The sequence below is a fragment of the Apteryx rowi genome, unplaced genomic scaffold (genome assembly GCF_003343035.1).
Source record: "Apteryx rowi isolate R43461 unplaced genomic scaffold, aptRow1 scaffold_470, whole genome shotgun sequence".
Taxonomy (NCBI): Eukaryota; Metazoa; Chordata; class Aves; order Apterygiformes; family Apterygidae; genus Apteryx; species Apteryx rowi.
In genome coordinates, this window is record NW_020450728.1 from 415,518 (window position 1) to 432,980 (window position 17,463).

At 36.9% G+C, this 17,463-nt stretch overlaps 1 protein-coding gene across 1 annotated transcript in view; it reads left to right on the forward strand.

Moving 5' to 3' along the window:
• The window catches only part of KCNH8 (potassium voltage-gated channel subfamily H member 8), a 207,236-nt gene that overhangs the window by 168,323 nt on the left and 21,450 nt on the right, over positions 1 to 17,463 (forward strand). Inside the window, exon 11 of the mRNA XM_026078147.1 lies at positions 2,503 to 2,717. Within this exon, the coding sequence (XP_025933932.1) occupies positions 2,503 to 2,717 (215 nt within the window). The remainder of the gene's footprint in view (positions 1 to 2,502; positions 2,718 to 17,463) is intronic.

The following is a 17,463-nucleotide window of genomic DNA, read 5'->3' on the forward strand; positions in this document are numbered from 1 at the left end:
TCCTGCAGTAATTCTATATGAATCTTCAGTTCAGTAGCTACTGTATCTGCTACATGCTTTTCATTTGAAAAGAAACATACATTTGCATTACCAGATAAACTGTGGTGTCTTTCAAGCTGATGTTATTTCATCAAAAGCTGTAGCTACAATCAAATACAAGCCTAACATTTGTTCGAAATTATTTATGCATTAGTGTTGTGAAAGCTGTTTATACACCTAAACAGTTTCTAATTAAGGTATTTAAAATTCAGTACTGGTAAATCTGAAACATTTTTTCCCATATACCTATTTACATGGCCCGCAATAGATTAAGTGTGCCAAACATCTGCTTAATATAATCACAGAAATCTAAAGAATTGATGATATTTATGTAAAAAGTAAAAGTAACATATTGCTTAGCTTTATATTATATTTGATTATGTAATCATTACAACATCATGTGACGAACATATAGCAAAATATGTTGCTTTGTCATCTATCAGATTTACGGTTTTCATATTAACCTGAGCTAGTACTGGTTCTCATTTATACTAATAGCAATTTCAAGAGACCTAAAAGTATCATGAATATATTTATATTCTTAATGTAAAAGAAAATCTCTCACTATTCTGGGTTTATGATAAGCACTCTTGAGAAATTTATACAAGCTCCATGTAAAGCAAGAAAAATTCACAAGCAGTATAAAGCAAATTATCTTATTTAAGCAGCTTTGGGGAGGGCTGGTTGCTTGACTGCTTAGTCTAACTTACTCTTTGAGTTCACTGTTTCCTGTGTAATATCCAGCTGGAATCACATGCTGGGTGGATTTCAGATCTTACAATCTTAACTTATTACTCAGGTCCACAGATAAAATCACAGAGTAATTGAGATTGCAAGGGACCTCTGGAACCAACCCAGTCTAAGCCCTGCTCAAAGCATGGCCAGTTTAGCTCAGCTTGCCTGGGGCTGAGTCCAGTCAAGTTTCAAGTATCTCCAAGGATGGAGATCCCACAGCCTCTCTGGACAGTCTGTTCCAGAGTCTGACCACCCTCACAGTGAATTCCTTTTTCCTAATTTCTAATCAGTTTCCTTTGTTGCAACTTGTGCCCACTACATCTTGTCCTAACACTGTGCACCTTGGAGAGGAATCTCCCTCTGACTCCTCTACGCTCTCCCATTAGGTAGTTGAAAACTGTAATTATATCACCCCCTTTGCCTTCTCTTCTTAAGGCTGAACAAAACCCATGTTTTTCAGTCTCTCCTTATTCATCATTTTCTCAAGTCCTGTGATCATCTTGGTGGCCTCTTCTGGACTGGCTCTGCTCTGTTAATGTCTTTCTTGTACTGGGGAGCCCAAAACTGAACTCAGTGCTTCAGATGCAGTCTGGCAAGAGTCACATAGAGGGAAAAAGTCCTTTCCCAGGACATGCTGGCCACAGTCTTGCTAATGCAGCCCAGCATGTGGTCGGTCTTTGCTGCAAGGAAGTATTGTTATCTCATATTCAATTTGTTGTCCACCAGGACCCCCAGGTCCTTCTCTGCAGAGCTGCTTCCTAGCTATTCATCTCCCAGCCTGTACTGCTGTGGCAGGGAGGGTCCATCCCAGGTGCAAGACTTTCCTTTTTCCTTTTTTATTTGTTATTAAACTTCATGAGGTTCTTGTCARCCCATTTCTCCAGCCTCTCAAGGTCCCTCTGAATAGCATCCTTGCCCTCCAGTGCATCATCTGCTCCCCCCCACTCCCAATTTAGTATTGGCCATAAACTTGCTGTGAGTACAATCCATCCCACTGTCCAGATCTTTAATAAAGACTGTTCTTGAGGAAAGACCTCTAGTTAACTGACTGCTCTTTAGACTTTATACCTCAGATCAGATGTTTATGCAAGCTTTTCATTATAAATTTCTCTGCTCTTTAATATGTGGTCGGTTGTGATTTTTAATACATCCATTATTCTAAGGCAGTTTTGCCCATAAATGAAGTTATAATGGCTTAAGAATCTATTCTTTTTTCTTGACATAAATTACTTGACAAATTGAGCTGGAAATCTATTATTACCCTGTACAACCAAGTTACATCACAAGGTGGCTATACATCCATAGTTGTCACAGGTTGCAAACATTTTACAATCTAAATTCTAAATAAAAGTATCATTTGAAATGAGGATCTAAACTTAAGTCATGCCGTTGTTATAAATACTTTGTTACCATCTTCCTATTTTAACAAAGAAAGCCAGAAACAGTTTGTTCATGTCTTGAAGTACAAAATCACACCTGCTATTAATTACTGGTGTAAATCCTAATTTTATACATATTTCCTTGATTACCCCTTAATTGCCTATAACATTGCACCTGCAAAAATAAAGACACCTTTTAGATAGAAATACCTTATAATGTTAGTAATTAAACAATACAATAGTAACTATGGGTTTTAAGATACAGCAATTATGTTAAACAGATTTATAATTCAAAAGAGGAGTCAAGAATTCATGCTTTGAAGATGATTCTTTTCCTATTTTCTTTTAGGTAAAGGAGATTTAATTGGAGCAAACCTATCCATTAGGGATCAAGTTATTAAAACAAATGCAGACGTTAAAGCTCTAACGTACTGTGACCTCCAATGCATTATCCTCAAAGGTCTCTTTGAAGTGCTCGACCTTTACCCGGAGTATGCTCACAAGTTTGTCGAAGACCTACAGCATGATCTCACATACAATCTCAGAGAAGGCCATGAAAGCGATGTAAGTATCTTTAAAGGTCTCTGCAGCTATTGTTTCCTTTAAGATGTTTCTCATAGCCAGTTCTCATGATTTTATCATAGCAAAGAAACAATACGTTGATTACTTTAAAATGACCACTCATTTCATTTGTTTGATAATTCAATCATTACCTACATGAATTTTCAATCAATTAATCAGGTCATAAACAGAGAACATGTTCTTTTCTATAGAGAACAACATTTAGTGGAAAACAATCTTCTTTAATCATTTTTTCCTTTTTTGGCTTATGCTTTAAAAGAATTTCTAGTTATTTAAAGCATGTGTCCAAATAAAGGCATTAATCTACACCTTTTCTAGAACCTAATATGCCAGTTCAATGAAAATTCATTTCATTTCACTACCACTTCATAGTTAAAAATGTGCCACACGTTCAAAACGAGAAACAGTTGTTTCTCATCACACTGCAGCTACAATGTGTTTTGTCATTTAAACCAGGAATTTATGTGAAAGTTGAAATAATCAAAATGTGGTAAAACCTACAGTTGCAAGAAATTCCAGATAAGGAACTACTGAAAGACTACAGTATAGACTTACCAAAGCTCTTTCACTAAAATTATATAGCAAATGTATATTCAGATTTTAATACTGAAAAGCTTTTGTGACGTTCTCCTTTTGTGACTTGATCATGTGAGGGTATGAAGATTGTGGGGCCTGGGAAAATGCTTAACGCAGTCTGAATAGTGAGGGCCAAACTTTGAACAGTTCAGGTATTTATCTTTTTATTGTGCTTCTGTTTATCCCATGGAGAGTAGGAGTATTTGAAGCACATGAGTAAGGATGAGGATACTATGAAGATCATGTATGAATGTCAGACCAAATCAGGGAGAAAAAGGTTATCTGCTTGGGCAGACACCACCCAGAGGTGCAGAGCTTAGAAGTAGAAACTCCACATAACATGTGACTGTTACCATCCACGTAGCCTAGACAGCCACGCACTGCTATAAAGCCACTCACTGCAGCTTGGCTGGTTTCTGAGGAAAAGTGTCAAGGGATGCCCCTGTACACACCCAGATGTTATGTCCTCTCTACTCATATCCACTTACACGTGTTTCTGTGCAGAAAAGTATTGTGTGCACTCTTCTGCAGCACATTAGCCTATGAAGAACATTGCTGGCATGAGGGAGCTCTAGGCTGACGGGACTTCACAAGACTGTTCTAGTGCATGCAAGAACTGTGGACCAAGGCCTTTTTTCCACTCAAACAATCAATCAATGTGATAAGTAGCTTGATGTCTCTCTGTAAGCTTCTTACTGTCTAGGTGTCCATTGGCACCAGTGTTTCTCCAGCAATGCTCAATAAACAATTGCAATAGAAAGGTGTAAATATATAAATATAGACTTATAGAGGGGAAAATAAACCGGCATCCTATTTTGGGGGGTCTTGAAATACTCCAAAACTTCTTACCATTGAAGACAACAGCTGGGAGGGTACTTATCTGTGCTGAGAGCATGAAGCTTTTATAGCCAACACATTTTCCTTGGGGAGGAATGAATGCTTAATCTGAAAAGGAGTATAATTCCACTTAAAGATTGGGTTTGCAGTTGGTTGCATTCTCCTCTCCAGTTTTGTCATGGAGGTTGACGCATCCCCACAGTGTATCATTTTATATTTTCCTGTATGCTGACAAACTTGAGGATAGCCGTATCATTTGCATACACATTACACTTTTACAAATTAAGGGCGACTGCCCCCACAGTTAGAGATGGTTGAGAGCATGCCTGCCCGTCTCTTAGGTGAGTGCACAGATGGGAAAAGTATCTCCTCACATGCACCTGTGAAGATGGAATTTAAAGCACTGAAGGACATATTAAAGCACCTTCCTGCTTAAAATAGGAACATATTTTCAGACTTTGTGAATACATACTGTATTTCATACTATAATCCATTGGTTTAAGATTAAATAATAATGAAAAAAACTGACACTGAGTAGCACATAGAGATCTCTTAGTGACATTTTCTCCTACATTCTGGGGTTAACTATCTCCTCCTTATTACTATTACTTCTCCTGCAGCAGAACCAACCTTGGTCATGTGCATCTCATTCTGATCCCTTTGCAGATGTCAACCATTTTATTTATCAGTAAGAATGAAGAGCAGGAATAGGGTGGCAAAAGATGGTGCTGCCACAGACAAAGGGCTCACCAAACGAGGGCAGAGGCCGTGGCAGTAGCAAGTGTGCCTGGTCAACCACTCACTTGCTGTGCTTCACCCAGGAATGCAGTTCCTAGAAAATACCATGTCTACCTGAATAGAACGCACACAGAGGTAATCCATGAGTTATCTGATGGTTTTCTCATAGAATATTAAGAAGAAGAGATAGCAGAAGTACAAGTAATGTGAATGAAAATGGTGCTGTTGGGAGAGTTTGACAGCTGTGACATGGTATCTTGATGTCTCTCTGATATAGGGAGATTTTACTTTTGTGCGTCTTTAAGGCTTCTGCAGCTTTACGGAAAGTTTTGGGTTCGGAGGGTTTTTCCATAGTTAGTTTAAAGTTAGATTGATTCATTTGAATATGTCAATTTCTCATTTTCTTTTATCTTGGCTGTTTGAAGTGAGTGCAAATTTGCAACTGAATGTGAATTTAATGCTTCTGGAAATGGATCTGTAACAGTATTTAGGGTCAGGTGAACTGCAAATTGGCATAGCATGAATTTCCCCATGACGACTTGCCAAGTGTCTTTCAGTCCTAACCTACAACAAAATTGCTTTTCCCTCCATGGTCCACCAAAACTGGCTTAGGCTGTGGTTTTCCAAACCTTTAAGCCAGGATTGAAAAGGTGATGCTGCAGAAAGGTGTACCATCCACTACCCCCTCCCTTGTGCTGTTGGAACTGCTCATCACTGAGAAAACTGAATAAGAGCTTTTAAATGAATTAAAACAAAGTGGACCAAAAAGGGACAGGAGTAATCAGGAGTTTCTTGATCCTGAAATGTCAGAGTTGGATACTTAGAGCCAGATCATGTGTCTACCCCTACCCACACAGATACCTCTAGGAAAATATGTTTTGTTTGTTTTCTTGATCCATTTGGAAGTCTAAAAATGTATACAACAATATACTCCATCTGCACTAAAAAGCCAGGTAAGGTGTAATGTTGGAAAACGCTCCAGGACTTCTATAGCCATGTCACTTTTCAGTAAAACAAAGAGGAACTGTAACAGGATTTCCTCTCATCAAGCAGAAACTGCAGGTATCTAGTTATAGAAGAACTGAAAGTATTGTTTAAACAATCTTGGAAGAAAAGCTCAGGAGATTGTAAGTACAGAACCGGCAATGATATAACTGTTTCAACCTCTAATGAGAAACAGAGAAACAGAGAGATAKGGAAATAGGGAGATAAAATTATCAGTGGGACCTCATGATAGGTCTAAAAAAAGGGATCCTTAAGTGATTTATGAATATAACCATTAATGTGTGTGCAACCACACTGGCAATGCTATTGTGCCATCTTTTTATATATTCCTATCACAGCAAGATTTGAATTAGAAAAAAAGTCTGTACGTTGATTATATAAATTCAGTTTTTTGCTTTCTTTGCCAAAATTCGCTGGAGAAACTAGTAACTGTTCTTGTAAATGTACTGAATGATTTTAGGGCATTTAGGAAAAGCTCATTTGTTTGGTAGCTGGAGGGGTGACATTAAACAATTCAGCCATTCAGATGTTTCAACCAATTTGTCAGGGTCTGTGGCTATGATATCATAGTCATGAAATAGTTTGCACAGATTTCTACCTCCTCCCCGCCCCGATATTTTTTACATTGTATATTATAGATTGCACATATAGAAGACTGTGAGAGAGCCATATATCTGATCTGATAAGGCTAAGCAGTCATAAGAAGGCTCTTACAACATCTAATATAATTATATGAAAGAAAGTGGAAATGATTTTACTACCCACTGATCCTGGAAAACATGTGCTGTTCTGTAGATTTAGAGAGCAGTAGCAGATGTCCTTAACTCTGAACTATCCTATGAGAAACTTAGGTTAGGTAAATATTTGTAAAATATCATTGTGGGCTTGGTAGCAACTTATTGTTACTGATTATTTCTTGTGTTTACACAAAAGTGTCTGTAGTGTCTACAAAATTATTTGTCTGTTTAAGAAAAACAAAGGTTGGGTATAGCCTGACTGATAAAAGTCCAAGGGGCCTCCTTGACACCTATGGATCCCTCAAGCTGTAATGAAGTCCCAAAGGAAGGCCTGAAGCATGCAGGCACAATCTTTGACTCCCTAGAGCACTATCAATATGTGTCTTTTTCTAAAAGGAAAGATGATATTCCTGAAGAATCGAAAAACTATCCTTGCTGACAGTATAGGTAATTAATAAGAGCCAGGTTTTCTTATGTAGCATTAAAAGTAGTGTCCTGCCTYTTACAGAGAGCTTCCCTTCCTCCTCCCCAAAAGGAGGAAAGGCTATTCTCTTTAAAAAGAAATACTGTGTCTCTGAAAAAGGGAGAAAGACTGGCTCCTTGGAGTGTATCCACGGTATAAATGAAACATAATGACAGAGATTGTGCTAGAAAGGTGGTAGATTCTTCCTCCGTCGGGAACACTGAGTCTCTCTGCAAGTTTCCCCAATTATAAAAATAAAAAGATAAGAAAAAATAAGAAAATTAAAAAGTGCAACCAAAAAGCAGTAAAGACAAAGTGTTTTTCCCCCCCAGAAGGCATTGTCTGAAAAATGGCTTTTAATTCTTGTCCTTCTGAAACACTGGTATGTAGAACTTATTAAACCTTAACTTTTTTTTTTTTTTTTTTTTAATATAATCAAGCTCTGGTTGTTATTAGCAATACCACACAAATTACAAGGGATACCCCTCCTTTTCTTCTGGGAAACCAGACAACAGGCCAAACCTAGTGTTCTTGACAGTGAAAATGGCTCTAAGAGCTCTGTAGCATAAAATAGAGGGCATAGTTTGGGAAGGAAAATATCTGCAGCTTCTGCTCAAAAATAAGCTGAACTTTCTGGCCCATTCCAGCTAAGCATTAAGCATTCACTTTAAAAGCATACACATGTATGCTTTTATCCCACTTTATTTCTAGATTTGTTTATTTCTAGACTTTTTTTTTTTCAGTGCTATCTAGTGGTTTTGTTCTTGTAGGCAGACAAATGGATAGTAAAAAAAAATATTTTGAATGCAAGCACAAAGTTGAGCTAAAAGTCTGCCTATTCAGTCTGTACATTATTCCTCTGACATAAATTCATTCTTGCCTCTTCAGTCTTGATTCTTCTAGATATTCTAATACAGGTCTGTTGAATTTGAGTGCTGTTTCCCAATAAAGTAATAACTCGGAAGGAATTCTATCTATCTGTTACATATTTGATTGTCTATTATTCACAAACCATGGAAACAGAATGTTATTTCTGATTTTAGTACCTCTTTATTGTCTGCATAGTGAATAGTCTCTTGTTTTAAAGAAGCAGATCATAGTTATCCTTGTTACAATTCTATAGATACTATGAAAAAAATAACAAGGATGCTTTTTTTTGTAAATCATTGCTTTTAATTTTGGCAAGTGTTGCAAATAGAAACTTTAGTCACATAATTACTTATTCATATGTTTAACTTTCAGGATGCCAAAAATCTACTGATTTCTTGGATATTACCTATGTGTTATAGTAAAACCTTGAAGGACTAGGTTCTAAAGCAGCTCTTACTACACTGCTACACTTTGTCATAATTCCTCCACTTCAGCCTAGATCACAGCTCATCCTGTACACTGGACAGCAATAAAAGGTCCCAAAATATTTTCCGTAATAAATAATTTCCATAAAAGATTTCCAGATAATCCCAACCATCTTTTAATAGGGAAGTGGATTTTGCCACATTGCCCAGCAACTGTATAGAAAGCAGTGACTACTTAGGTAAGGTAAAAAGCCCCTTCTTTGACATCTGTGAGTGTGGACTGATACCTTTTAGGAAAACTTGTTATTTTTAAACAAACTTGCATGTAGTTAATCACCCACCTTTGTTAGCAGCTTGTCTGGCAGCAGATCATGTATTATTACTGTAGGTGTAATTGCAGTATCACTGGTGCTTGATGTCTGTCCTTGATGTCTGTGGCATAATAGGTATAAATTTGGCAAAACGAGAGACCCTCATTCAGTAGCGATTTTGTGTTTCTGTACAATCAGTATTACAAGTGAAATATAGAAGTGAAAAATTCACCCAAAGCAACAGAAGTCTAACATTTTATCCATGTTATTATTCTGAAGAAACTCAAATATTCCTGATTATTATGTTTCTCTTTTGTCCATGTGTACTTGGAAGTCGCAGAGAACAAAACCCCATTGTTCCATTAGCGAGCCTAAGTGCCTGACCACTGTATGTCCACAGCCTTCTGCCTGCCAGGCCCTGTATTCTCATTTCTCCTTTACATCTCATTCTGTATGAGAGGGGGTCTGCAAAACTCTCATCTTCTCAGTGGGTCTAGTATAGAAATGAATGTGCTCCTCACACTATCAAAAACTAAAATCACTTTTTAAAATTATGAACATGCAATTGGCTCTGAGACATGACTCCTGATGTGTTCATTAGAATAGGTTTCCTAGCAGCCCGCGTGCATGGCCTACTCTGCAATCAGTGCTACTGTGAAATATTGTTCAGCGCTCTCTCACACTTTACAAGCTACTCGGATTTAATTTTTCTTCCATGCTTCTGGGAACACCTGGTCTTTTTTTCTCTTTTCTTTTTTTCTTCCCCTTCTATTTCTTCCCTCTGTTTATTCCTCTTTATTCTCTCTTTTCTTTCCCTCCTCTTTTCCCTTCACTTGCCTTTCCTTTCCTTTTCAAAATAAATACCCCTATTGGTGAAGTAGACAATACTCACATAACCTCACTATACTTCTTTGGAAGGACAAGTAGCAGGGTCTTGAAGCCATAGAAGGGCACATGACCATCTTGGTTAAAAAACAAAAACAAAAATAAAAAATAAAAGAGCAATTCTTTCACCTGTTTTACACTTCATTTCTGATTTTAAATGAGTGAGAAACTGTTTTTTTCATCTGGCTCCTTGCAAGATATTTCACAGCTCTTCTACCCATATTCATGACACTAAGCATGTTTTGATGGAACTGTGTCTATTTAAATTGGATACTAGTTTCAGACAACTGATTTTGCTACAATATTCTCCTCCCTGTACAGTTTTACATTCAGTCCTTCCTCCACTTCTTTAACCTGGCAACTACCTGCTTCACTCAGCAGGGGAAAGGGGGTGACCTGGAGCTATAGTGCAAACCAGGTTTCACCCCTTTTTGGTGTCTTCCAGCCCATACTTTTTTTTTTTTATTTGCAGTCACTGGTAAGCATGATGTGTGGTGGCTTTGAGCCATCAGTTCACTGACTACCCCTCAAGATACTCATCTCACTATCACGTTTCTAATATATCCTTCAATGTGATATAAGCACTGAGAAATAATGCCAAAAGAAACACATAATTCAGAAAGGACAGACTGGTATGTCTTTTCTCTTTCAGTCTTGGTGCCCTTTTCATTTTCTTCCCCACTATCCTTACCTAAAGAATTTTTTTCTTGGTATGCTCCCATCTCATTTTTTTAATCTTCAGTTATTCTAAATATTTTTGAAAAGAATGACACGCAGCCACCTGTGGTCTCCTTTTTTGTCCTTTTTTGTTTTTATTTTTCCAATCTGTGAAGATCTGTGGTCATGACTTATTGATGCTATTAGATCATCTTTTCAATCGTTTAGTATTGTTTTCCATTAATTCTCTGTGTTTTACAAGTCTTTTATTTTAAGCCTAAAACAAATAGAGGATGGGCTGTAAGGATGTACTGCAGGAGGTTGAAGAGAACAAGAGGAAAATAATCCACTGAGTTTTGTTTGGAACTATAATACACGTACGTAACCCACCTTAAAATGCCTACCCCTGTGGGCACTCTCTGCCTCTTGTGACTGGCTTAACAGCTAGGAATTATGATCATTAGTTAGACATTGTTTGCAATAAGACTACTAAATGCTTATATATATGTTATTAGAATTTTCACAACTGGACCTTAGTGTTGTCTGGAAAAATATAAACAATTTTTATTGTAGTTTAGAATTAAGATGTTTAAATAAGTGACAAAACTTTACTTCTAATTTTAGCTTTTGAGTCATTTTGAACTCTCTCCATTCTCATTCATTTCACTTCCTGGGATTATTGCATTCTGCCTCAGATAATAAAGCTTAACCAGAGAGTTCCATGTAGAAAAAATCCAGGAGAGTAAAGCAGCTTATTGATGTTTTTAGAATGTGGTGCGAGAAAGGTATAACACACTGTGCCAAACAGAATTTAGGCAGGAATGCTGGCTATCAAAGAGTACTGCCTTGGAATCTAACCATTTCTATTTTAATTACACAGGGATGCTACATAACTTTTGCCAATATGCTTCAGTGTGCCTAGGAAAATATAATTATATAACCTTTATAATATTAGTATTATATCTTTGCTTCTGCATTGGAAAAAATGGAAAATAAAGCTAATTTTATATATCTTGTACTTTACAATGGAATGATATTAGAGGGGCTTTTTTGGTATTTACATTTATTTTACATTGACACACCAAAGATCAGTAAGTGGCCTAAAGTTGGAAGCATTCTTCAGTAATCTATCCTGTTTAAGATAAAAACAATTTATGAAGAAAATGAGAATAATTATCGGAAAATTTTCTAGGAGAACACTAGTTCTGAAGCCTCAGAGTACCTTTGAGATATAATGACCATGCCAGACTGGCTTATATGGTAAAGTTCCTGTATCACTTGCATAGCCATTATAACCTCAGAATACATGCTGAAGTGTGTGAAATTAGAATATGATCTAGTCTTTGAGCAAACTGTCTACAATCAGAGCAACCTGCACATCAAGTAGGCATTCTACATGGATACAAGTATGCATTCTATGTTCCAATTTTATAGAATTTTTAAGTACAGTTTTTTTAAAGATCAGAGAAGCAGAGAATCATAGAACAGCTGAGGTTGGAAGGGACCTCTGAAGGTCATCTGTACCTACCCTTCTCCTCAAAGATATGAAAGCATACAAAAATTAAGAAGGTATTTAATTTATGTATAAGTGTGATTTACGGTTTTGATTATATAAAACTAAATACATCAGAATATTTTCCTTTTTGTTCCTCTATACCTTCATTCAGTAAAACTAGAGCTAGAGAAGCTACCTACATAAGTGTAACTAAAGCCCTTCTGAAAATTCAGCTCTTACCTAAGACTATATATCAGTTTTTGAATGCTGTGATAAACAGCATAATTACTATACTAACATACTTCTATATATTAGGCTTAGGGGAAGGGAGAAAATGAGACAGCTTAGCAGAAAGCAAAGCTTTACTTCATAGGGACCCTATACCTTGGATGTTTGTTGTGTCTCTTATTATTGGATACCTCTCAGTGAACCTTGTGTTAAGCCTGTTCTGCAAATGGATTAGAAGTGTCACCAGAAATGCCATGTTTGCTAATTAACTAATTGGCACACTTTCCTCAGATATTTGGGTTGATGACAGAAATGTCAGAGAGAGTCAAGCACTGACCATTTAACAATAGGCCTTTGTAGTCCAATGTTTTCTGTGGTGTTTCTGTGAAAAGAGGCATTAGTTCATTGCATGCAGTACCCTGAGGAAGAACTGAACTAACATCCCAAGGTCACACTGTGCTTTTGGAGATGCTGCTTTCTGTTGAAAATAGAGGTCATCTACTGTGTGCATAAAACACAGGTTTATGAAAAGGGTGGCAATCCCAGCAGTAATCCATAAACCCAAGCAGAAGAATGTCAATCTAAAGATGAAATAGAATTTATGAATGCAGAGTTTAATTGCCCAGGTTGTATTTTTGGTCTAAATAGTAAAGTTCATTCATTTCTTAAGTGCTGTTGCTTCTAGAATGGCAATATATGCATAGGATAAAAGGTCTGAGAGAATCCTTTTCAATGAAAAGCACTGTGTTATTAATTAATCAATTGTATTTTAAATCAGTCACTGGCGGTTCCTTCTGCCTTTTCTGAAATCATTGTTTGTCTGTGTTAACCCTGGCATTTTTTCTGATTGCAGGGCTCTGAGATGGATTTTAGTTGTCATTAGCAAAACTGTCTTGCACAGATGGCACAATCCTTTAGACATGTCAAGACTTATTGCTGGATCCTTTTCATGGGATGCTTTGGCTTTGTAACCTTCTGTAGGGGCTTATATTATGAAATTACTGCTTTGGAGATGGTGCCAGAAGGAGTATTGGAATGGCTCTTGTTTACAGCCATGCTCAGTATGAATCAAATTTCTGTCGCCTTTTTTTTTTTTTTCCTGAGCTATCCATTATTCACATCTCTATTATGACTATGTATAGCAACCAGCTGAATAGGCTTAAGGCCCAATCCCAAACTCTTGTTCTTGTTTCCAGTCTGTTTCTTGTAAAAGCAACAGGAAGCAGGACTGGTTTATATGAAAGAAAATTAATGTGAGCAAGAATCTGAATGCATCTAGGCATTGCCTGATGGGCATATAGGACCAGGGGATATGCAATCAGAAAGCAGTGGAGTCATGAAAAACTACAGGCATCAGTTTTTGGTGTTGGAAAGGAAGATAATAAGATTCAGGGGTGGTGAAATTTCCACACAGCTGTTCTGAAATCTCTCTTGCTTTTCTTTTCAATGCACTTGCAAAGGAAGGTAGACCAAAGAACTTTTATCTTAGAAAGATTTTTTTTATCCTAGCTTAAAGAAGCGAGTTATTTTGATAGGTTTAGTATAGTCCTATTTTTTTCAAATAAATAGTCTTTGCAAAGTCCTACATAGTGGTGAAAAGTGTGTTAAATCATGTTATTCCAATGGCTAAAGACTTTACATTGCCATTCTCTTAATACGGAAGAAAGCAGGAAAGACTTATTTTTTGAGTCATGTTCATTGAAACTACAGAACTCAGGTATTGAGTCACTTATCCTACTTTTGCTTTTTTTCAAGTGGTTACTCTTGTAAAATTTAGTCTTTTATATATATTGTCTTCTATTTCCTTTCTTTTAGCAAAACTGATATAGATTAATACTGAGTTTGGTTTCATACTGTGCTACTTTGAAAATTGAAGTATTTTTTCCATCCACTTATTGAGTATCCATGTTGGCTTAGTTTCTAACCTATGTAGCACTTCTTGAGTAATGAAGCTGCAAAGAGCTCCAAAGGACTATGCACTTAGATTTTCTGTACTGTGTGTCCATGCAATAAATTGCATCACAGGGTAATGAAGTTAAGTTGGCCCTCTTACTTAACAAGGTTATATACTTTGCCTTCTCCTGGTATCTTCACATGCCAGGACATGACTTCATGCCCTGAGATAAAATCATGAAATTCCTTTACTTTCAAAGTTACTGCAAGACTGCTGCCTTTGAAGGCAGAGGTTTTACATAAACATAAATAAAACTTCAAAGTTTTATTTTAATATAGAAGCTACTCTTGCACAGTTTCTACAGCCTTGGATTGAGGACTTTAATCAGATATCAATCCAAAGTTCCAGTCCTGCAAACATATACGAGCCTATGTGACTTTTAGTTTCATAAGTTAAGCATATGCCTTAGTGTTTGCAGGAAGAGGAAGAATTTTGAGTTTTATTGCCTTGAAAGGTGTTAGCATTTGTTGTAATTTCTATAGATAGGATGTAAACCTTCATCAGAGTGAGTCTTCTGTCATGACTGCAATCATGCAGCAGGAATATTGAAAAGTTTTCTTCGCAATATTTTTTATCTGATCTAACCTGTAAGCCATTCCAAAAGTGCTACCTGCCAGAACAACATACATCTGTGTCAGGTCTGTTGTCCATTTTAACAACTCCCACTTTTGTTTGGGGGGCAGGGGCGAGTAAGAATATAAAAGCAGAAATGACAAATTATACCAACCACATTTACCATTGATTCAATTCGTGACTGGGACAAGGGACAGAGAGGTTAATTTTTGTTGCAGTGACATGTTTACCTTTTTAATAAGAAATGCAATAGATCTCATATTATTAGTAAAACAATCAAAGTATAAGTAAATGTTTTTGTTAATGAATCCAGTGAAATTATCCTCCAGGTTTTAAAGAAATACATGAAAAGCAAACTTTAAATGCCTAAATATGAAAGCTTGCATGAGAAATCTGAATCCAAAAAATATTCAATCACAAAAAAAGCTTATCCAGAGCTAATCACACCCAGTCAATTTTTGAATACTTGGACTAACTCCACAAGCTATAATAATTTGTTCAGAAAATAGGGATGATGTAGGATAATGACTTAATAGAAGGTTGCAAAGATCATGGCAATTCACCGTTATTGGTCACCTAGAATAAAACAGATCTGTTTTTTTACTTTTGCTGCTCATTCAGTATGCTGTATGCTGTAAGCAGAGAATGCTGAAAGCATCTGCGTCTACAAACTATATCTGTTTTTTTTTTATTTTATTTGCCCAGTTGGTAAGGAAAAGAGATAAGAAGGAATCTGAGAAAATAAAGGAGCAAGCTCGTCAATTATAGAAAGTGTAATCAGTATATGTACTTATAAAACAACTGTATATGACCTAAGAGACTCTTCAGAATTCCTTTGTCAGTGGTCTGTGATTTAAAGGATTTGTGATATTTCRTTGAAGAACTTCCTGATTACAAAAAACTGAGGGCTGAATACGTGTAAGGCATTAAGCTTTCCAGAGGTACAGTAATCCCTTGTTATGTGCTCATATCTTTTCCATACTACACAATAAGTTTGCAAAGAACAGAACATATGGCATGTGTTCTGTTCCCCCCTGTCCCCCATTCTGACATTGCTCCTAAACAGGTTTTTTTGTTTTTTCCAAATGCTAACTAAGAAAATTAATATTCTAGCTTGATTTCAAATCCTTTCCCGAAACAGTATTTTACCCTTTTGACCTTCAGATGCAAAGTATTATTCATATATTTTTGGATCCTAGATTTGCAAGCAAATCAGTGAAATTATATTTCTACCTCTCAGGAACAGTGATAGGAAGGCAATAAGAATGAATCCAGTAAAAGCTGATAACATTCTTTTGAGCCTGACAAACACAAATTTACCTACTTGGACATTTTCTGGTTTACTACCAAATTTAGCTGTATCTCTATATTTCTCCTTTTATCATTTTATAATTTTAATTGATGGCTTGGTTTGGCTACAATTTCCCTTAGAAATTCTTCTATCGATGGCTACTGTCCCTTGGCCCTGGAAAAATCTGCTTCAGATCACTGGTTTCTGATAGCAAACCACCAGTGTTTTCAGGTGTGAAAATGCCCTTTTTGTGCTTGTAATAAGCAATGATAAAGATTACTAAATTTTTCAGCTTTATTTATTAACATATTAAACAACAACAAGAACATAGATTTGAGATTATGTTCATGAAAGAAATTGATATGATTCTGCTTTTGGTACTTGATCTATTATTGTTTTATCTTGTGAAATTAATTTTAGTGGTTGATTTTACAAAAYATAAAGAGACACCAGGGCTGAAATTAAAAATTGAAATAGACCCTTTAAGAGTGTTTCACACAACATGTGCTAATGCCGGTCATTTTTTTTCCTAACGCATAATACGGAAAATATGTGTTTTTCTTCCAGCTGCCCTTATCCTTTAACATACTACTTCCCTGTAAAACTACTATTTCCCTTTAAAAGACTGTAATGTTAGCCATCTTGTACCCTCTTTCTTTTTATTTCAGACAAAAAGCATTTTAAAGTAGACTACAAAAGTCTGTTGACCTAAACAAAAAGTTTTAGCAGACAGAAACTAGGACAATTCCTCATTTCCACCCATAATTCTTTTCTCTCATACTGCCTTTGTAGAGAGACAAAACTATGTGCATGGTTAAGTCTTTAAATTTACTGGCTTTACTTTTTTTTTTTTCCCCCATGTTCTTGTGTATATCTTTTCTTTTTCTCTTTGAGAATGGTACTTTTGTGGGGAAAGAGAGAGGGCAAGAAGGGAGTTGCTGGAAGAGGTTAAGAAGAGTTAACTCTTGACAACTCTGTCTGGTCATGGTTTAATTATAGTTTCTTTTACTAGTTTTTAAACTGCCAAGCCATAAAGTTCAGGCCTCAGTTTTATTTACAAAGGACACAATGTTCAAAGTTACAAGTAATAAATGCAGCTGTAGTGCATTAATATAGAAGCAATTAAAACATTCCTCATTGTGGTTTCCATGATATGGAGGAGATGGTTTATAGGCACAGAGACTATCCAAGAGCATCAGTCTACCCAGACTGAAGCTGTCCCCACTCAGAAGGGGTTCAAGAATTTGGGCAAATGAAAGAAGAAAATCTGAGGAAACGTGTCTCAAGTCACCTGGTCCCTGCTCGTACCTGTCCTTCTCTTATACTACCTTCCTCTTAAGGGTCCTCCTTCCCCTCCCTGCAAAAAGCAACCTGCCTTCAAAAATCCCTATCCCTTTCACCTTTCTGCTGGTGAGGTCCTAAGGCAATGCACGGCTTGCGCTGCCACTGACCCTGTTTCCTCTCCAGGCAGATTCTCCCTGCTTCAGCTACCAGGAAATACAGACAGTAGAGGAGGATGGACGCTGCCACTACCGTGGTTCCTGGCAGAGCAGCAGTCCTGGCGGCCAGGGAGGCTGGCTGCCAGGAAGCACTGCCCGGGACTCGTCATGGAGCGGAAAGCTCGAGAACCCAGCAGGGCTGTGGGGAAGCACACTGGATCTCCAGGCGACACCCATATTATGA